This window comes from Prionailurus viverrinus, chromosome A2, assembly GCF_022837055.1.
Source record: "Prionailurus viverrinus isolate Anna chromosome A2, UM_Priviv_1.0, whole genome shotgun sequence".
In the NCBI taxonomy this organism is placed as follows: Eukaryota; Metazoa; Chordata; class Mammalia; order Carnivora; family Felidae; genus Prionailurus; species Prionailurus viverrinus.
In genome coordinates, this window is record NC_062562.1 from 94,202,303 (window position 1) to 94,224,511 (window position 22,209).

The 22,209-nt window shown below is 37.5% G+C and overlaps 2 protein-coding genes across 6 annotated transcripts in view; one reads left to right on the forward strand and one right to left on the reverse strand.

Moving 5' to 3' along the window:
* The first annotated feature begins 8,267 nt into the window (after nt 1-8,267).
* STEAP1 (STEAP family member 1) lies at nt 8,268-18,265 on the forward strand. Of its 3 annotated transcripts, none has more exons than XM_047831077.1 (5): nt 8,268-8,390; nt 12,188-12,273; nt 14,518-15,030; nt 15,618-15,782; nt 17,904-18,265. In XM_047831077.1, the coding sequence occupies exons 2-5, from the start codon at nt 12,193-12,195 to the stop codon at nt 18,159-18,161; spliced, it is 1,017 nt and encodes a 338-aa protein (XP_047687033.1). In that variant the 5' UTR covers nt 8,268-8,390; nt 12,188-12,192; the 3' UTR covers nt 18,162-18,265. The 3 variants fall into 3 exon arrangements, with proteins under 3 accessions (XP_047687033.1, XP_047687048.1, XP_047687041.1); XM_047831092.1 differs by having other exon boundaries at nt 8,270-8,390; nt 12,162-12,273; XM_047831085.1 differs by lacking the exon at nt 12,188-12,273 and having other exon boundaries at nt 8,272-8,390.
* Nucleotides 8,553-22,209, reverse strand: part of FAM237B (family with sequence similarity 237 member B) — a 165,878-nt gene continuing 152,221 nt past the window's right edge. For 2 of the 3 annotated variants that reach the window (XR_007146486.1, XR_007146484.1), the window contains 4 exons: nt 19,535-19,673; nt 13,044-13,167; nt 11,839-11,889; nt 8,553-9,316 (listed from right to left, as the gene is read on the reverse strand). The gene's annotated coding sequence lies outside the window, so the exon portion shown is untranslated. Of the gene's footprint in view, nt 9,317-11,061; nt 11,088-11,838; nt 11,890-13,043; nt 13,168-19,534; nt 19,674-22,209 lie in introns of those variants that run through there. The other variant, XR_007146487.1, reaches the window with a different exon arrangement.

Genomic DNA, 22,209 nt, shown 5'->3' on the forward strand with positions numbered 1-22,209 from the left:
CAACTCAATTTTTTTTTTTTTTTTTTTTTTTTTTTTTTTTTTTTTTTTTTTTTTTTTTTGAGCTGCAGTTACTATGAGTCATGCTCTCTGCTCAGGGCTAGAGATATGAAAAAAGCTAACACTTTAACAAGCTCACTGAGGAACGAGAAATCTTCAGGAAGTCCTAAGGAATCAAAACCAATACACTTAGAAAACCTCTGGTTAACCCAAGGAAGCAGTGCTTTGGGGGAAGAACCCTACCAAGTTTATAAAGCTAATTTCTAGACATAAACATGTTGCTAGACAAGAGTAAACTTCAATCTATATATGCCACTTCTGGTTTTGGAGAGAAAACAAAATCTTTCTTTTTCCCCATGAAAAAACTTTCACTCTTCAGAGGCCAAGTTCAAAAAACATCCACTTCTCCACTATATTTTCCATAACAAAATAAATGCCAAATCATTGCTCCATCACTTCCATGAATTTTAGGCACCTCTGTCTGTATTTTATTGCCCAGTTCTTGGTTCTAAGTGCTTCTGCAATTTTTTCACTAGTGAACTCAGTTATTCATATATCTTATCACCCCATTTTACTCAAAGGGCATACATTCTGAAGACAAAGAACAACTCATCAATTTTTGCAGTTTTTTTTTTAACTTATTTAGAGAGAGAGCATGTGAGCAGGGGAGGGGCAGAGAGAGAGAGAGGAGACAGAGAATTCCAAGTAGGCTCAGCACTGTCAGTGCAGAGCCCCACACAGGGCTTGATCCCATGAACTGTGAGATCACGACCTGAGCTGAAGTCAAGAGTTGGATGCTTAACTGGCTAAGCCACCCAGGCGCCTCATCAATTTTTGCAGTTTCAGAGTCGTACCCTCCATCCTGTTCAGCTGGTCTTGACTCCCATCAGACCAAGGCTCACTCACTGTCCTTCACCCCTCCCCACAAGACTGTGGGCATCTCACATTTCTCTTCTTTCTCCTAATCTCTGAGAAAAAGGGGGCCTCTGCTTCTGCCCAAAGATAATTTTTCTGCCATGTTCTGCTTCTCCTCTCTGTTCACTTTTCTCCAGTACCTAATTCCATCAACTAATCTCTTTTTTTCATAGATCTTCAATCTCTCTCTACATGCAGCTCTCTTCTTCTCATCCTATAAGAAGAATCTCATCTCTCTCAACCTGGAAAGAATGTTCTCTAGCTGCTGCTCCAGCTCTCCTTCCTTTTGTATCCAACCTATCAGGGTCTGTTCCCCACTTCTCCATTGTTGCACTCAGTATGGCTTCCTCCCTCAATGTTTGCATCCAGTTAACTGAGTCATCTCAAAGGTTGAATCCAACAGTCTTTTTTACTTCTTACCTTATTTGACCTTTTCATAGCACTTCACACTGTCGACCACTTGCTCCTTAAATTCTCCCCAAGAAGAAGCAATTTATCAGCTCTTTGCGATATACTGTGTTCTTTACTAAGCCTGAGAAATCAAATGAAAAGAAATGGCCCCTGCCTCTGAACAGTTGACAGTTTAGCAGAGAACACTGAGTACAAAGAAAGGAAAGTGCAGAAGTCTCTGAGTCTTCTGGTTCTCCTACTGAACTTTTCCATGTTCCCCTTTCCCTACAACAAAGGTCTCTTCAATTTTTTTATCATATACCCTATCTATGTATACATCCCTAATATACTTATAAATATAAGCACATATATACAATCATAGGCTAAAATCTGAACATAATAAGGTAAGATTTGTCACTATCTATGCTAGATATAAATCCACATTTCAAATGGTCTCTGGATGGCTTTCCCAAAAATTACTTTGTAATGAAACTGACAAAGAGGTTTAACTTGAAGTAAGAAAAAATGCCAGCTCAAGGATATTTATACACTGTTGGTGGGAATTTTAACTGGTACAGCTGCTATAAAAAAGAAAAAGAAAAAAAAACAGTATGGCAAGTTCCTAAACAAATTAAAAATAGAACTACCATATCATCCAGCAAGCCCACTTCTGGATATATACATACATATATATATATATATATATATATATATATATATACACACACACATTTATATACATATATACATATATATGTGTGTGTATATATATATATGAAGGAAATAAAATCACTATATTGAAGAGATCTCTTGAATAGATGCATTTGATATATTATATTATGCATTTGATATATATACTCAAATGCAAACACATACACACACACTGGAATATTGTTCAGACACAAAAAAGAAGAAAATTCTGCCATTTGTGACAACATATATGAAACTTGAGCACATTATGCTAAGTGAAATAAGGAAGAGAAAGACAAACACAGAGAAAGATATCACTTACATGTGGAGAGAACAGACTGGTGGATTCCAGAAGCCAGGGCAGGGGTGGGGAGGTGTGGAATGGGCGAAAGTGGTGAAAATACAAACTTCCAGTTATAAGGTGAGTAAGTCCTGGTGATGGAATGTATAGCATGGTGACTATACTTAACAATACTGCATTGTATATTTGAAAATTGCTAAGACAGTAGTGCTTAAAAGTCCTCACCACGAAAAGAAAATTGTTAACAATGTGAGGTCATGAATTTGTTAACTAACCACGTTACATGTCAATTATATCTCAGTGAAGCTGACAGAAAATAAAAACAAAAGACAGCAGCAATAAAACATGCCAGTTCTTTCACCTTCTTTTTGTTGGCTTATGCTTTCATTATAGATATTTATCTTCAAACTGCAATTTCTTTCCAAGAGTCTTTTAAATGACTGTTGAAGTTGACTTATAGAATTCAGCATAATGATAGACACACACACACACACACACACACACACACACACTGCACTTAATGAGTATTTATTAACAAAGTAATATGCATTAGGGCTTTGGTATTTTCTGTGCTAAGAAAAAAATATGTTTTGGGTCCTTAGGAAGACTTTAGAAACCCAAGGTGCTGAAACTGGAAAAGCTGCTAAGAAGGGGCTCTGGGTCACTTTGCATAAATACTCCTCTCTCGGGAATATAAATAACATGTCATATAGATTTGCCTTCTTGGTACCCCCAGTATTGCTTTTCAGTTATGGCATCTGGCAATTTTTTTAATTAAAAGGAAAAATTAATTCTATGGTAGCAAGGAGCTTCATAGTGGAACCAAGCTGTGTTCCCACTGAGTATTCGCCACGTCCAGCTTTACCTGGCAAGCCAGGAGGAAGACCATGTAAGAGATCCTCCACACAAGGATGCTCATGGTCAAGACATATAAGGGCTTGCTTTGGTACTAACACCCTCCAGTGTAAGACTAAGCTGTGAGTAACAAGTTTACCCTGAACTTTCAAACAGGCTTCAGAATGAGGAAGACATTAAGCCCAATGAAGGAAGAAATCAAAGTTCCCAAGCTTGGTATGAACACAAGGATCAGAGTTGGAGGTGAATGGAGAATGTGGCAGAGACTTCTAGCTGTTCGCCAAAATTTGCTACCCATTTCCACACTAACAGACCTTAAAAGCTGGCCACTGGGCCAGAGACTACATTTCTCTGCCTACCTTGACACATGACTAAATTATCAGCAATAGAATGTGAGAGAAAGTGCAATTTCTGCCTCGATAATTGCTTTGGACTTGTACTCTCTCCTTTTCCTGCCAGCTAGACCATGGATCTGCCTACGCCACACTTCAACCATGATGCCAAGAACAGTGCCCTAGGAGACATCAGAGCTGCCAGATGGAAGAGGTCAGTATGGTGTGCCTAAATGACGTCATGGAGCAGAACAACCTCACCAACATGGAATACCTGCTGCAGGACTATTACAGGACAGTGAAACCACTTGTTTAAATGCCCTATTTGGTCTTCTTTGTCAGAGTAGCTTAGCCAACACTCTAATGGATACCGAGGGGAAACTGAATGGATTATTGGATGGTTTCTATTAACTGTTACTCTCTTGAATCCACCCTCCCCCCACCCCAACCAAGTACAGCCTGACTGCGTACAGCCAATACAGTACTTTGGCTGCGTATTTGTGGTTATAGAGGTAGTGTTAAACAAGAGAACTGGCATCAAGCAGACTTTGGCTGAAGTCCCAGCTTGACCTCTAAAAACTATACAACTTTGATTGAGTTACTTGAACTTTCCAAGCTTCAGTTCACCTGTAAACAGAGGATTATAGCAATACAGTGGGGATACTGAGAGAACCAAACACAGTCCTGGGAAAGAGTAGGAATTTCAGAACTGATAGTGTCCTTTCTTCTGAAAGCTCAAATCCAGGAATCAGTAGGCATGGTTCTTTATGCCAAGGACTTTTTATAAGCCAGAGTCCATTACAAGAGACTTTAGGTCTAACTCTACCAATCAGCCTTCTTGAACTATCTATTGAACCAGCTCCCCCTATCCAACACTCTCCAGCTCCCCATTTCCTGCAACCCAAAACAGGTAAGGCTGTAATTTCTGTGACAATGACAACTCTGGACCTACATGTTCCTATAGTAGAAAACAAGAAGGATACAGACTAAGGAAGGTGGGTAAGAGTGTGTCCTGTTTGAAAGAAATAAGTAACAATGGATATGTGCCACAGTTTTTCTCTAAATGATGTCTAGACATTCATAGGTTCCATATTTATGTGCCCAATACAACTTTTCTGAGACCAAGGACTAAAATCACCTTCCACAAACATTTACAATGAGTCTATTCCATCAATCCCTATGTTACAAGAGATACAAGGATTAAAGTTGGCAAGGTCTCTACTTGCTTAAAGTTCACATTTTAATGAGGATAACAGAAACACATATAAAAATATTTAATATAGACAGACTCTAAAAAGTGCTATATCAAACAAGCTAGGGTATGGGCTTAGCTACTATAACAAAGAGGACCAAGATGGAATGGTTTAAGCAAGAGTGTATTTCACTATCACAAAACGTCTGATATACACATGTGGTGAAAGGAGAAATTGCCTAGTTTAAGTAATATTATGGAAATTGTGAAATCTATCCCCTAGTCTATCTATCTAGTCTAATCTATCCTAGTGCTTCTTTTTCTTCTAAGATACAACCCTTTTACAGCTCCCCAGTGTAAATCTTCAAGTTACTGACATTTCACTCCCTATACTAGAACATATTTTCAAAAAAAGCACTGAAATATTTATTTATAGTAGGATGTAAATAACTGGTGAGGCTTAATATGGTACCATTTCCAGGGACTTTAGCCCTTTGATGAATTACAACAGATACAAAGACAATAGGGGTGCCTGGGTGGCTCAGTCGGCTAAGCATCTGACTCTTGATGTCAGCTCAGGTCATAATCTCTTGGTTGGTGGGATTGAGCCCTGCGTCAGATTCTCAGGCTCTACACAATGGTGTGAAGCCTGCTTGGGATTCTCTCTCTCTCTCTCTCTCTCTCTCTCTCTCTCTCTCAAAATAATTTTTTTAAAAAAGATCCAAAGAGAATAGAATATATTTTGTCATGGAATTCTGAGCATCATTAAGCAGTATTTGGGCAGAGATAGATCTGTGAGCACCAAAATAAACCAGCTATTCTTAAAATCTACCCAGAACAGATGTTGAATCTTAACAGTGTTGGTAAAAGAACAATAAATTGGGTTGGGATAGATTACGTGGAAGAATTTTTTAATCCCAAGCCCAACAGTAGAACTTCTGTCTACTCCCAACCACCTTCACATACAGACTTGGGGACAAACTAATCACACACAGTACTTTGATCATTAACAGGAAATCTTGAGAGAGTGACTAGAATTTATCATAGAAGGGTAGCAGAATTAGAAAATTAGGCCAGTAGACCTTTACCATGTGTGCATTAAAATTATCATTTTGACAAAATATTTCTTCATGAATTTCAGGTAATTTTTTCCTTGTCTTAAGATATATCTGATCATTCTTAGTAAGTAGACTTGGGAATATGCTGATCATAATTTGAATTACTGTGCCCTTAGGAGTTAGTTTGATTTCCCAAGGAGATAAACTAAATAAAGTTCTTATCATCAACTTACAATTTACTGTGTATTGCTCTTGTGATTATTTTCAATGGTGCGATCATTTTTATTTTATCTTTTACACCATCATACTCCATTCTTCTTAAATGGCAGTCATCCCATCAAGTTCTAAGATTAAGTTGCTTATTGGTCAGAGAGAAGTATTCATAGATACTAAATTAGTGTTACTTTCCCCATGACATGTTCATGTGAAATCACTAGTTTAGTTCAAATAACACTGAAGAACTGTTTTGTTAGTATACTCTCTTGCTATAGTTTAAGTTCATCACAAATATTCTGAATGATCCATATTTGATTGTAGCTCACAGTTGAATTCTCTAGTGCTTATTTTAAAATTCTCTAGTGCTTATGTGTCATGCCAAAACCGGTAGTCTGATTTTCAAAATTTTCAAAATTCAAACCAGTAACACTGTTTTCCACAAATCATACTGGTTTTAAAAAGTTTGTGCTATACAGAGGTTGACTCAGAACATTTTACATGCTTTGGCTTTGCGTTTCTCAAAAAAACAAAACAAAAACAAAACACTTTTTCTTTATCTCATACCCAAATCACAGGTTATTTGTATGCAAAAATTGCAGAAATTTCATTTGTAATATTAACCCCTGATGACTCAGTAGAAGTTCTTTAATACCATGGTTTTTTAATCCAACATTATGTTGCCTTTATAATATCTACAAACTAATTTGTAAACAACCTCATATTTTCAATCTTTTCACTTTGAAATATAGGGTTGCTGGAGAGGAGGTGGGTGGGGCAGATGGGCTAGATGGGTGATGGGCATTAAGAGGGGCACTTGTTGGGATGAGCGCTGGGTGTTATATGTAAGTGATGAATCACTAAATTCTACTCCTGAAACCAATACTACACTATATGTTAGCTAACTTGAATTTAAACTAAATTAAATTAAGCTTAATTTAATTTTAAAAATTTTAGTTTAAGTATAAAACAAAACATTTGGGCTTGATTTTACAGGTTTTAATTAGAAGAAGAAAACCATTTTTAGTTGGAATTTTCTATAATTAGCCAACTTATATTAATATAATAACTTCCTTATTCTCTTCATGTGCAAAATATATTATTAAAAAGAGGATGACCTTTGTTCTACCAAAGCTTAAAAAATGAAAGCAATATTGCTTTGCTCAATCACTTAAAACCCAAGATCATTTGAAAAATTCAACAATGCTTAGACTCATTCTTAATTCTTTGTGGTTTGTGCAATAAATACAGAGAGATTTTTTTTTCCAAAACTTTTTTAAGTGATTATTTTCTAGTTTCACTAGAAATAAAGTGTAAGATTCTATTTCTACCACAAGGCGTCAGTCCATGGTAATTTAATCTTCAAAGGGCTTTAATATTACCCGGTGGAAAGTCAATGAGTACAAAAAAAATACATATTAAAACAGGCACAGCCCTTAGTTGATTACAATCATGAAATTGCAGTTGAGAGTTTATCTTCCTTTGTTTTTCTAATCAGGTTAGCTCTGGGGATGTTGTGTACTAACTCCCCAAATGTTGCAATTCAGGTTTCAGACACGCTAACCCTGAGGCTGGTTCCAACTCAGAGTTAAATTCCCCGCACACATTCTCTTTCTCCATAACCCTCATTTTTTAAAAACACCCCAACACTTCTAAATAGTGACAGTAGCTTTAATTTCAGTTTGGAGTACCTGATTGGGTTAGGTATGGGAAGTTGGCTTTAATATATCAGAGGCGAGGAAGAGGAGTTAGCAAGGAGTTGAAGGGCTTATGACAGAGTTTGTGCAGTTTAGCGTGCAAGATTTGCACAATTTAAAGGGCAAGTCACTCTCAGAGATTCAGATTCGGATTCCTCAACTGTAAACAGCAGTCACTTCATTGAGTTGCTGCGAAGTTTTAAATGGACTAGCTAAGCTCTAAAGCAGTCCATGTCATAGTGTGATCTGAGAGTGCTCCAGCATCACCTGGGAACTTGTTAGAAATGCGGAAACTCGGGTCCCAGCCCAGACTTGCGGATCAGGAAACCCTGAGGGAGGCCCCAATCTGTGTGTTAGCAAGGCCTGCAGGTGATACGCATTAAAGTTTGAGCACCACTGCTCCAAAGAATTACACCAGTGTTCGTTACTTAGATTAACCAAAGTGGGAGGCCGAGGAGCCGACCTGAGGCAGGAGACAGGGCCATTTGAAAGAAAATTGGGAGCAGCCAGGTTGCAATGTGGGGATACCCTTGATTGGGTCTCTGGAACCTCCGAGGAATGCCACTCCAAGGAGCCGCGCGGACTCCAGGCACCTGCAGGTGGCGCTGGACGGGGCACTGACACGGAGGCGGGGTCTGCAGCCAGAGTGCAGGCTTTGGACTCCCAGGGCTTGGACGCCGCGTGGGGCTGGCACTTCTCCGCAGCAGTTGCGCCGCAACTTACCGTCCGGACGGTTGCGCCTAGAAGCGGGTGAGTCCCTAGAATCGTCCCAGCTCGCCGCTTGCTCCCCGTCTCCGGGTGCCCCTGGGAGGGCGGGCGCGGGCTCCCATTCTCGGGAAGGTGTAGCGGGTTGCAAGCCTCCCAGCCCTGGGGCGGAGGCGCTCCGGGGCGAGTGTAGCTCAATTCTTCCCTTATGCGCGGCTCCAGGACGCGCTGCCCTCCTGCCTAGCTCTCCCCGGAGCACACTGCTCCGTTGTGGCCGGTCCAGGGGCTGGGAGCCAGGGACTCACGAGGAAGTCTTTTCGCTAGGGGCTTGGGGAGTATGATGGGTTATTAAGTTTGTCCTTCGGTTGGGTTCTGATGGCAAGTTTTCCAGCTTGGCAAAATCGCGGCGGGTTTGCATAGCATTGATGAATGGTACATAGTGCTTAAAATCGTGTGACTTGACTTCAGGTTTCCTAGTAACAGGAAGTTTTCATTTTAAGTTCTGGGAACATTAGTCCTACTCTTTCAGGATCTGGTTTGAGATTCAAGTTCTCTCCAAATAGTGGATCAAGGCTTCATATATGTCATGGGTCAAACCCACCAGAAGGGGTTTATAGACATAAACATTTACAAACACTTCTAAATTTCTTTCCCTGTATTAAAAAAAAAAAAAAAAATCCCACAATATCCTGACATTGACTAAGATTTATTTAACACAGATATTAAGCAATGCTTTAAAAAAAAAAGAAAGAAAGAAAAAAAACCAGCCCAGTGAAAAAAACATCTTCTCTTTACATAGTTAAATGTGGTGAAACAAGTATATGCTTGAAAGTTTAGAAGGTTTGGAAATGCAAAGCAATTCATATTGTATTCTAGTCATCCAGTTTCTTCATATTCTAAACTCTTTGACAAAAACATGAGTCAGTTGGGCTGTGTCAATATTTAGCAGGAACATCAGGTCAGCAGCCATCCTGGTACAGCAAAACAGAACAGTCGCATCAAAAATATGTTTTGCTTTTTAAATGGGACGAAAGTTAGAGAACTTTGGGTCAAATCTGGAGTTCCAAACATCTGAACACTATGTAGTTTCCTGGGTTTTTTTTTTTTCTTTCATGAAAAGATTTTACTGTAGAATTTAAATTATACATTTGGTTAATGTCTGATGGAAACCAACATATTTGATTTGACTGGTATTTTATTTTCTTGGTTTCTGGCACAAATCTAACTGTGGACCACAGAGCCAACAGGCTCCCTCACTGCCCTGGACTTTTCCTTGGCCTTGCTCTTCAGTATGGTCTTCCTACAGTGCAGATGAATGGGTGGATACTTCTCCAAGGCCACTTTGCCTTTTCACCCAGATTCTGTATGAAGTGGCCCTCACTCAGCAAATGCTGCCAACTTGCTTGACGCCCCAGGACCAGGTCTGCAAGAGAGCCCTCACGCTTTCCGTGCCACAATCTGTCTATAAAACTGCCTTCCTTTAGAATTCATTGCATTACCATGCGGTTAGTTGTTGAAATTTCTGCCCTCTCTCCTAGACTTTGAGGTTTTGAGAGCAGAGGCTCCATCTCATTTAACTTCACATTCCCACTGCCTAATATTATTGTTCACAATAGAATTAATGAGTTTATATTGAATAAGTGTAGATTTGTGTGTTAACATCTTTGCCATCCTACAATTCAGAGTTAAAACATCTAAACGTAGTGCATTATATTTTGTTTGATTACAGTAGATAAAACTTCTATTCTTATTCGTAGACACACACCCACCTCCCAGAGTACTCTATAATGTTGGTTAAATCACTAAATGATTTGGAATAATATTTATTAAGGAAATAACTGTGAGCTCCTCCAGAACAGACATAAAGTCTCATTTCTTTTTCCTCAGTGTCTATTATAAAGTTGAGTTCCATAAATATCTGATGATTGGCATATGCTTTACTCAGGAGTCTTTAAAATGCCAGCGATAGATACCCTATTGAAACTAAAGCAAAAAAGGAAAAGTATTGGCTTGTGTGACTGAAAAATTCATTATCTGGTCTCCGGAACTCTAAATACTTAAAATATATCACCAGGACTCTTCTGTGTCTTTCCCTATTTCTTGCTTGTACTTTCGTGTGTTGGCTTTCTCCTGTTCTGTTGAAGATATCTTCCTCCTTATGGCTTGTAGAAGAAAGCATAGAAGGCTTCAATCATCCCAACTTAAAAACATGTTAAAGACATCTCTTTATCTTCCACTTCCATATATAAATATCAGAGAGGGACTCTAATAATTCAACTATGGTTGTATGCCATCTGTAAGTCAATCAGTGCCATCAAGGGAACAGCGAACTGTGATTAGCCAGGACTGAGTCATATGCCAAAGGAGGGCCATTTCTCCAAATGGAGAAAATGTGGGCAGAACAAAACAAATATCCTCAGCATGAACACTGCAAATTTTCAAGATAGATAATATATGGAAAATGTTCTCAGAGCACTTCAACAAAGGCAAATGGTTGGCATTATATAAAGATGGCTCCTCTTTATTTTTTGAGAAAAGCAAACCTTTAAAAGTTGGAGAATGCGGGCGCCTGGGTGGCTCAGTCGGTTAAGCATGTGACTTCGGCTCAGGTCATGATCTCACAGTTCGTGAGTTTGAGCCCCACATCAGGCTCTGTGCTGACAGCCTAGAGCCTGGAGCCTGCTTCAAATTCTGTCTCCCTCTCTTCCTGCTCCTCCCCCGCTCATGCTCTGTCTCTCTCTCCTTCAAAAATAAATAAAAACATTAAAAGAAATTTTTTTTAATAAATAAAAGTTGGAGAATGTTTAAAGTATTTTAAGCTACTCCTGGAAACAACTTTGCACTTAATAAAGTATTATAGGTGGTCTAAAATTCAGGAACACTTGGAATGTTTCTGTCAGCCAAGTTGTTGTATATCTAATCTGTTTTTCTCATTGAAGTGCAAATTGGTGAGGTAGTCCTCAGAAATAAATTTAAAACTAATAAAAAACAGTGAATAATATTGTACTGTTTCTCTTCCTTAAAAAATAATAATAATAATAATAATGCCACCCCAAGCCTGAGGAGGACCTGTGAAGGGTGTTAAGAAAGAGATTCTTTTGTCAGGCAGGAAGTTTGGAGAATTAGCATGTCAATGATTGAACACGATTCAACAACCCCTGTGGAAATATACTAACAGTTCATGTCTTACCTACAAAAACCAACCTGTTACTCCAATGATAAAATGACACTCTGAACATACAGCTTTTGGTCCTTTATGCCACTATCAGGGTCCACCTTTCCAAAAGCATCTGTTCTGTTTACTGTCTGAACCTCAGAATACATTGTCCCCATAAAGTCATTTAATTATTTCAGATTCCAGTATCAACCCCAAAAGTCTATTCAACCCAACTTCCTAAAGGATAATCTTACATCAGCCAATTCCAACCTCTACTGATAGCATTGTGCCTCAAAAAAAAAAAAAAAAAAAAAAAGCATTCCTAATTCTATTTACCTTTGAGCAGAGTTGGCTTTCCTCGAAATGACCACCAGGAGTCAACTTCTCCTAAAATAAAAGGTGACATCTGACTCTTTGAATTCCCTATAGACATGTTTGTCACTCATTGCACCAATAGTCAACAAAGAAAAGCAGTTACTGTTGACACAAGGGCACTAGTTTGAGATTCTTACAGATTATGTGAGGTTAAATAGTAAATCAGTCACTATCTGTATTTTAATTATACTTTCTAGGCCACTCTCGTCCTAATGTGAGTAAATTTTTCATATTGCCCTATCTATCCAACATTAGACTCAAAGAAGATAATTGTGTTTTCATAGGTGGCTGAAGCAATTCTATTTTACAGAATTAATGGAGAACAGACAAGACATTACAAACCAAGAACCTTGGACAATGAAACCTAGGAGAAATCTAGAAGAAGATGATTATTTGGTAATATAATAATAATAATTAATTAAAATCTAGAAACATGACTTTAATGCTGTCCTCCATCTCCTAGGGTTGTAAAAGTGATTTTCACCCTAGCTGCCTGATATCTTGATTCTGATTCCTGTCACTGATATTGTGATGGGTGAAGGTATAGCGTGGTATGTAAGAGAAAGTCTACCTTGATTGACTTGTCATGGACTTAGTTGAATAACCTCAAATAAGTCACTGAAAATCCTGGGTCTTGGTTTTTCAATAAAATGAGAGAGTTGGACTAGTTCATCTCCAAGGCCCTTCCAATTCCTTCTAACATACTATGGGTCTAAATTTGTAGAAAGAGTCACCAGTGCCCATATAACAGTAATTTTGTGAGCATGCATTTTTTTTTCCATAGGTATTATGGCAGCTTACCAAGAGATCATCAAGTTAATTGATGATTCACCATTTAAACAAATAAATTCCATTTTGGAATAAGAATCATTTGTCCCGCTTTTGTGCCACCTTACATTACTCGACTGAAAAAGTGTTGGAAATTTTTTGTTCCAAACCCTTTTCACCTTTCTAAATGGTATTGCCTGCAGTTGTTACAGAAATTATTTTACCTTAATTATTTTAATAGGAAAAATAGTACATATAATAATTATATTAGTGTTACTTATTTATATTATTTTTGTTAATTATTTTAATGGGAATAATAAGATAGTACTACCACACATTCTATAAAATAAGTGTGCATAAAATAAAATCATCTTCATTTTTCAAGTTAACCATCTTACCTGCTGTTCTATAAATCTTCATCGTTAACCAGAAAATTGATCTCAGTCAACTGTACTTAGATTGTTTTAACATGCAGAGATGACAGAAGCTGTATCATGCTCAACTCCCTTCTAAATGGAGCACCTGGAAAAAGCATTGGATGTAACAGTGATTTATCACTGAAAGTAAAAGTGAAATGGCAAGAGGCTACTTTTAAACACTAAAAATGATAGAGAACTATGTGAATTAAGGTTATTCTGCATAAAATGAGGAAATGAACAAGATCATGACTAATATTTTGAGCACTAAAATTTTATGGTTCTACATATAGAGCTCTAAGAAATGAGAAATAACATACTGGGTGAAAAAGTAAATTTATTAATTAAAGCAATACAATATGAAACATTCTAAGTTCTTATTTAGAAGTGTTGTGTTGTTTTGTTTTGTTTTGTTTTGTTTTGTTTTGTTTTGTTTTACCTTGCTGGTGTATCAGTCAGTTGGGGAAATGACCAAATATTCAAAGCATTCTTCTTTTGAGTTGTTGACTGCTTAGAAATGCAACTGGGTAAAGAAGTATAACTTTATTAGGAAATAGATCATCCCTATGGGATTTAACTACTTATATAAACTTTGCACCTTCTGATAGAGTAGTTGACAATCACTAATTACACAAATGAGATATTTTAGAAATATAAAATCAAAGTATATCATGATGGAAATTAGATATTTTCATAATTGTAATGACTGTATTCTTCTTGATCCTTTGTACTTGACTTAATGAAGAATTCACTCTTTAATTCTTTGTGGAGAGTTGCCCAGTAACCAATAAAAATATTATAAAACAAATACAACTATCTATGTAACCTACAAGTATTATTTTTACCAAGGATTCCTGAAGTTTTTTTTAAGTTTTTCAATTTCAGTTTCCCACTTACATTATTCTATTCTTTGGTGCCCTCAAAATAGAAACACAATGGTGTGAGCTTTAATGGAGATATCTTCGGTCTTAAAGCATGTATCCTTCTGTCTTACAGAAAAATGAGTAACAGAAACTAATGGAGAACCCTAGAGGCATGTGGGTGGCTCAGTAGGTTAAGAATCCAACTCTTGGTTTCGGCTTGGGTCATGACCTCACAGTTCGTGAGATCGAGCCCCGTGTTGGGTTCTATGCTGGCAGTGCAGAGCCTGCTTGGGATTCTCTCTCCCCCTCTCTGCCCTTCCCCACTTATGCTCTCTCTCTCTCTCTCTCTCTCTCTTTCAAAAAATAAATAAATAAAAATTTTTTTTAAATTTATAATGGAGAAACCTAACATAGCTAAGTCTACCTTTGATCAGGACATAGGACTATGACATCTTCAGCTAACCAGTATCCAAAAGCAAGGTTCTGAATGTCCTTTTTTACAAATAAGCACAATGAGCAAAATAAGTAATTAGTTGAAAGGAAATCCCATTATTTTGTTTAATTTTTAAATGTTTATTTTCTTTCTATTGTAGAATAAGGACTCAGGCGAGACCAGCATGCTAAAAAGACCTGTGCCTTTGCACACGCACCAAACAACCCATTTTGATGAATTTGATTGCCCCGCGGAGCTTCAACACAAACAGGATCTCTTTCCAAAGTGGCGCTTGCCAATTAAAATTGCTGCTATCGTATCATCTCTGACTTTTCTTTACACTCTTCTGAGGGAAATAATTCACCCTTTTGTAACTTCCCATCAACATTATTTTTATAAAATTCCAATCCTGGTCATCAACAAAGTCTTGCCAATGGTTTCCATCACCCTCTTGGCACTGGTTTATTTGCCAGGTGTGATAGCAGCAGTTGTACAGCTTCATAATGGAACCAAATATAAGAAATTTCCACATTGGTTGGATAGATGGATGTTAACAAGAAAACAATTTGGGCTTCTCAGTTTCTTTTTTGCTGTACTGCATGCGATCTATAGTTTATCCTATCCAATGAGGCGATCCTACAGATACAAGTTGCTAAACTGGGCATATCAACAGGTAGGTGACAATATTGATAATATCACTAAACTAAAAAGTCTAAGTCATCTACAGATTAATTCTATCTTATTTTAATATCAATACCCCAAACCTGTCTTGAAATGCTGTGCTGGGAATGTAATCTGCATTTTTAAGTGTTTTAGTGTAACTCTTCATTGGGGCTTGTTATAAATAGTTTTACACTGAGGATTTTTTTTTTTCAGTTGAAAATAGTAAACTACAATTTGAACAACATAAATACGTGTTTTGTTCATGGACTGGGCCACACAGCAACCTTCTGCCACCCTCATGAGATTACTTTGTAACTCTAATTGTTCTTCACCACACAAGCATGCACATTACAATTCTAAGCATCAAATAACTATTACGTAAATTAATAAAACAGATTATGTAAATGTTGCATTCAAGGAAAGAGACTGATGTCTCCTATGTCACTTCACTTAGAGGAATGCAAAAAAAAGTCACAGATTTGTGGAGGCTCCAAGTTAGTAGGCCCTCCCGTCATAGACGGAATGTAGAAAGAAGGAGGCTCATCTGCCAGAAACCAATGTTGTTTGCATGCCCTTCCTCTTTTTACCCTCTGGTAGGTCCAACAAAATAAAGAAGATGCCTGGATTGAGCATGATGTTTGGAGAATGGAAATTTATGTGTCTCTGGGAATTGTGGCACTCGCCATACTGGCTCTGTTAGCTGTGACATCTATTCCATCTGTGAGCGACTCTCTGACATGGAGAGAGTTTCACTATATCCAGGTAAATTATATATAAAAGAACTCTGGCCCCTCAGAGAGGCAAATCTTTTTGTGCTTATAATATCATCAAGTATATTGACTTTACACCATAAAAAAGTAACAGATGGTTTTCCAATAGCAAAAATCCCACACTTGTTCCAATCAATAACGTGCTCTCCAATCATTTTTCCCTGTTGCTTCTAAATAGAAGTGTTTTCTAGACATAAATAAAAAGGCATTACTCGAAGAAAAATATTCTAACATTTGAAACTTGTTAGACAATTTTCTATTCACCTACTAACTACAAAGGTGATATTTTAGGAATTTAATATCCACAGTTTTTAAGTTCCCCCAAAATGAAAATATTCTTTTGCCTGTCCCCTGATTTTATTTATGCCTTTTAAGTTACACAGCTTGGTACTATCCATAAAAAAGCATCCCTCCTTGAAATATGTAGTTTTATCTACCGAAGATATTCTAATATCTAATTTTAAAGGCTGCTTTTTCCAACTTCCATTTCATGTAGCTCTCTCACTGGAAGTTTCTGTATTCTTGTAATTCAAAACTGTCTCAGATTTACTGAGGTTAATCTGCTAGTGGTAGATTACACCCTAAGAAGAGCGATGTGCCAGAATTCACAGGGGGGATTCATGTCTGACCAGAGTCAAAGGACTACATTTAATTTAGTCACAGGCATTGCCAAGATTTTTTAAAGTATATTGCTTTAGCTTTTATGGGTGGGCATTTTTGGAAATTCCCACAAAGTCAGACATTCCCCACTATCTCTTCTACAGGTCTATACATATACTTCTACAGACACTTTATCAGGACATCTGATGAGGTTGGAAAATATGTCTCCATCTGAATTTTTCCAGTGGAGCTTAGAAATGGCACCACATTTTCCAAGCACAGTGTTTGCTGATTTTGTAGGCTCAGCATGATAGGCATTAGAGTTCTCCATTCCTCATTAAATAACTTTCTTCTTACATTTGCTCTGCCTGTCACACATATGCTGAGCATCGCTTCTCAGATTTAATTAGGAATTCACACACTGCATCTTGACATTCCAGCCCATTCCCACTATGTACACAATACCTAACCCATAATAAGAATACAGTACATACTTGGTTAACTTGATCTTCAACCAATCACATGTATTTTTCAATTAATAACCTAGAAACTTTTCATTTACAATTCAAGAACTAGTTACTGCATGATTTACCTTGGAGATTTATATTTGAAAATATAAACTTAGCTATTTGATTGTATTCGTTGGGGCTTAAGAGTGCTTACTGCTGAATAATTGTGAGTTGGATTCATTCTGGCAGGCTAATGACCATTTCCAGTAAAATGAATTGAAGTCAAAACTTATCTGGAAAAGCTATTGTCAGAATGCCATAAAATTACGTAGGTGAACAACTGTTTTTAAGCAACTTTTTCTGGATAGTGCCGGGTATCCCAGTGCAAGTTGAAAATTTTCTTCACATCTTCACGTCTCTGTGTGTTGTTCAAACAGTGGAAATAATTGTTGGTGTTTTTCTACTTTATCAGGATGTTTGATTTTTAACATGGGCCAAGTTTATTCACTTTAGTATCCATGTACCAAAATCAGAGTCACTTACTTTAGTTGCTTTCATAATTGGTAAAGATCACTAATACCAAATTGATTTTTGCACTAATCTTCAGTCAACCCATTAATATTTACTGAGCACCCAAAATGCACAAATCATTGTGTTGACTCTGCAGGGACCCTGTGATGAGTAAGAGTCCCTGATCTTAGATGTCTCTTGATAGAATGAAGGCAAATGCTCAAGAGACAAAGCGCCATCAAATAAATGTCATAAGACAAATGAAAAAAATGTGGAGAAAAGGAAGACAGTGTTATTGATTGGCTGAGACTGAGAGGAGATTGATTGTGGATTCTCTTAAATAACCTGGGGGCAAAGACATTACCCAAAGTAAGGCGGGGATATGTGAAAAGAATGGAAAGATGTGAGTGGACATTATTGACAAATATGATAGGGAAATAAACACAGGTGAATGAAAGAATTGCCAAGCAGCAGAATATATCCAGAAAAGGTCAGAAAAAATAAACTCTTACTGAACCAATCCCACCAACATAATCTTTTTTTTTCTTTTGCAGAGCAAGCTAGGAATTGTTTGCCTTCTGCTGGGCACTATACATGCATTGATTTTCGCCTGGAATAAATGGGTAGATATAAAACAATTTATATGGTATACACCTCCAACTTTTATGATCGCTGTTTTCCTTCCAATTGTTGTCCTGATTTGTAAAGCCATACTATTCCTGCCATGCTTGAGGAAGAAGATACTAAAGATTAGACATGGTTGGGAAGATGTCACCAAAATTAATAAAACCAAGATGTCTTCCCAGTTGTAGAACTACTGTTTACAAACATTTTTGTTTGATACTGATGTATTTTACCATAAACATTTCAAATTTGTATTTGTTTAATAAAATGACCACCTGAGGGTCTTCATGTATCTCTTTGGTTATGAGTCATGAGTTTGAAATATCTGTAGTTCTTTGTAGTTTGATTCAAAGCAATAAATAAAATAATCTTCAGCACATTCTCTATGTTCAGTAGAACTAACCATAATAAAACAATCGCATCTGATTTGTCAGAATGTAGAGCATATTTATAAATAACAAAAGGCCATGAAGTACAAGTCCTTACTACTCACTAAAAGATATCATGAGCCATTAAAAAATGTATTATCTGAATCTACCATGCAAGTATATCTAGTATTTATGATTGTTATTAAAGAAGTTTCATTTTCCTGTAGTGCCTGGGTGGCTCATCAGTTAAGTATGTGACTCTTGAATGCAGTTCAGGTCATGATCCCAGGATCATGGAATCAAGTCCCATGTGGGGCTCCGCACTGAACATGGAACCTGCTTGAGACTCTCTCTCTCTCTCTCTCTCTCTCTCTCTCTCTCTCTCTCTCTCTCTCCCCTTTCCCACCCCACTCATGTGCATGCTTTCTCTCTCCTCTTTCTCTCAAAAGTAAAAAAAAAATTCAAAAAGAAGTTCCTTTTCCTGTAACTGGGTGTTATTCATGAAACAACAAACACAAAAAAACACAGATTCTGTCTATACAAGTAAAGAAACAGAATAATATCAGATATATGTCCAGGCAAAATAAAGCTCAGGCTCTCCAGGAGAAAAAGTAAATTCACTCTTCTCTATATGAGTTACGTAGAACTCAGTTGAACATAATACACTGGTAAAACCTTGAACCTGTTCCTCAGAGAGCTGTAGACATCTGCTCTCAGGACTCTGCAACCCAATTGACTGTACTTCACAGGTTTTTTATAATTAGCAAAACTAACCACCAACCATATCTTTTATGTAGATAAACGATTTGTTATGATTAAAAACAACAGAACTAATGCTAAAGATACAAATTAGGAAAATAGTACATTCACTGAGTGTTCATTTAAAAAAAAAAATATTCTGTTACAAAGGACTATTCTGTATTATTACATGGGGACCAAGGAGGCTTCTGGAGTATAAATTTGAGTTCTATGCACTATTGAGATTCAGACTTACAGAAACAGATCTATGTCTGCAGATAGTGAAGAAGAGTTCAGAGTGGCACAATTGGAAACAGCAGAAAGTAGTGCCCTTGAGAAATAATTCACCATTAGAGAAGAAGGAATTTAGGGCTCTAGAATTGCAAAGCAGATCCTTCAGGGGGATATAACAATGGTTCACTTAACTAAGCATATGATACATGTCATACCCTTACCAAGCAGCCCTGGGATGCATCAATCAAGTGCTTGCCCTCTCAACTGCATTTCGTGATGGCATAGTGGCAGCATCTCCAGGACTGAGAGGAAGAACTTGAGCTCCAGCCTTCTGGCAACAAGACATCATGGTGGCTGCAGCTTAGGAAACAATCCACAATATTACAAAGATAGTAATTTTTTTAAATGAAGATTGTTACTGAGAGGATAGATAGGAGAGTTAATGACACATGATAGGAAGACAGAATTTGCAGGAATTCATTACCAATAGAATATGAGGAGTGAGGGAGGAGAAGGTATTTAGAATGGGAATTCTAGGATTTGGTTAGCATGGATGACTTAAAGAATGGGGCCATGGTATTATTTACAATAGCCAAGGTGTAGAAGCAACCCAAGTGTCCATCCACAGATGATAAAGATGTGGCATACATATATACAAGGACATATTACTCAGCCATAAAAAAGAATGAAATCTTGCGACTTAAAACAATTTGCAGTGGATGCAATCTGGAGGGTATACTGCTAAGTGAAATAAGTCAAAGAGAAATACCATATTATTTCACTCACATGTGGAAACTAAGAAAGCAAACGAACAAAGAAAAAGAGTCAGACATAAAAACAGACTCTTAAATATGGAGAACAAACGTGGTTGCCAAAGGGGAGTTGGGGGGAGGGTTGGGTGAAATAGGTGAAGGGAATTAAGTGTACACTTAGCGTGATGAGCCCTGAGTAATGTATAGAATTGTTGAATCACTATACTATACACCTGAAACTAACATAACACTGTATGTTATACTGGAATTTTAAAAATAAGTATAAATGAATGAATGGATGGATGGATGATGCCATGAAACAGAACAGGGAATTCTACAAGAGAAGATTTTTAAAACAAAACAAAAACTGTGAGTGTGTTCCGTATGTTGTATGCTGTTTACAATCATCTCCGTTGCCAAGGCATGCGGTGTGGTGTTTTAGTTTCAGCATATACACACGTAACTATGAAAGGCATACCGTTTTGGACAATGGGGGAGGGGGGAAATGAAGGTATTTCCCTGTTCCTTTAATAAGCTGATTTTCTTTTTTGAAACTTCTGATACAATTAATATGGTTGTGGAGCATAGTCATACAGGGTCTCGCCAAAGCACAAAGAACAGTACCTAGAAAAGCTGCAGGCCAGGAGCCCAAAGTCTTTCTCCTCACAGCTCTCCTTTCTACTTAAAATGGAGTCTACCTAGGATATATTTTCTGTAAGCACTTGTTCTTTAGGAATTTTACAGTCTTTCATTTAAAAAAAAAAACCGTCAAAATGATGCCTTTTTATTATTTTAATAATAAATTCATTTAATGCTGTTTTAAGACAATACAAAAGAAATTTATGATTCTGATCTGATTTTCAGACCATAGACCACATGTCTGAGGAAGCCTGTAAAGAATTATGGCCTATTAAGCACAGGATCTGTAAAATTAAACATATAAATTAATAACAAAAATATGTGATTTTCATTGGTAACATTAACTCTGGAATTGTCTTCCAAGAAAATGAACACGTTTTAGTAGCTCCTTTTTCTAAAACTGGTCTTCAAAGCACAAGTGTTAGAAATTTTCCAGTTTGGACTTAATGTTAAATTTTACTCGGTTAATTAGAAGTCCTCTTTCTTCATGCCAATTTTTCCAGGTGTTTTCAAGATGCCCTTTGAAGAGGTAATAAATTATTTGATCCATTTGTGGAAAATAATCCTGTGCTTGAGTAAATTAATGAATCACTGATTTGTGACCATTACACATGACCTGAGGCTGAAGTTCAGTCCCTTCTCAGCTAATTCTACTTCTTCAGCTGGTCAGGGGGTCCTCACGTTTATTGTTAGTGAATATGTGACATTCCCAGAACTATTAATGGATGCCCACTTTAACTGTGCCAAGAACAAGTTGCCAGTTCATGCAGCTGTAAAGTTATTGACCTGGAAGAGACCAATGAGATCACCTGAGCTGCTAATCCCTTGCCCGGAGGCATGACCTCACTGAAATGAGGCTCCCTCAGCAAAATGTTTGTATTTCTGGACAATACTAAAGAGAGAGAAAAAGGAAAAGAAAACACAAGTGCCGGTATTGTAATGTGAGGAAGCTGCTGATCTTCCAGAACCCATACTCCCCTGCACATCAGCCATATCAGGGAGTGGCTGGTTGGACAAGATCTGAGAGTCAGAGAAACAGGAAGCTAAGCTCAGGGATTACTGATCCCTTGGCCCATGACCTGGGAAATGATTTCAGACCTCCCCTGTCTTGTAACTTGAAGCTATTACCACAAAAGATAAATATAAATGGACTTACACCGTGGAATTATACAGTGTAAGAGTTGGAAGAGTAGGTTCTATTTTCATTTTGTTAATACAACCTTTTTAAGCAAAATCCCTAACAAAAGCCCAGCGTGTAATAGAGGTCAGTGTTGGAGTGGGCTTGTAGAACCAGAAGCCGTGCCTTGTTACTTCTTCCATCCTGTTCCCAAGCCCCTGTGACAACTCGGGCTGCAGGCGCACAGTTTGAAAACCACTTCTTTTAACACAGAAGAGGAAACTAATCTTTTTGTCAAAGATGACTTATTCGCAAACACAGAAACCTACTCAAAGTCTCTCAGGTAACGGAGGGAAATCTTGATAACATAAAGGGGGCACTGAGGGGC

What these genes read in the sequence shown, in the direction of transcription:
- STEAP1 (XM_047831077.1), top strand. Translation starts at nt 12,193, where the DNA reads ATGGAGAACAGACAAGACATTACAAACCAAGAACCTTGGACAATGAAA. An exon ending in TAAACTGGGCATATCAACAG is followed by an intron (nt 15,031 to 15,617) that starts GTAGGTGACAAT and finishes ACCCTCTGGTAG; the next exon opens with GTCCAACAAAATAAAGAAGA. An exon ending in GAGAGTTTCACTATATCCAG is followed by an intron (nt 15,783 to 17,903) that starts GTAAATTATATA and finishes TTTCTTTTGCAG; the next exon opens with AGCAAGCTAGGAATTGTTTG.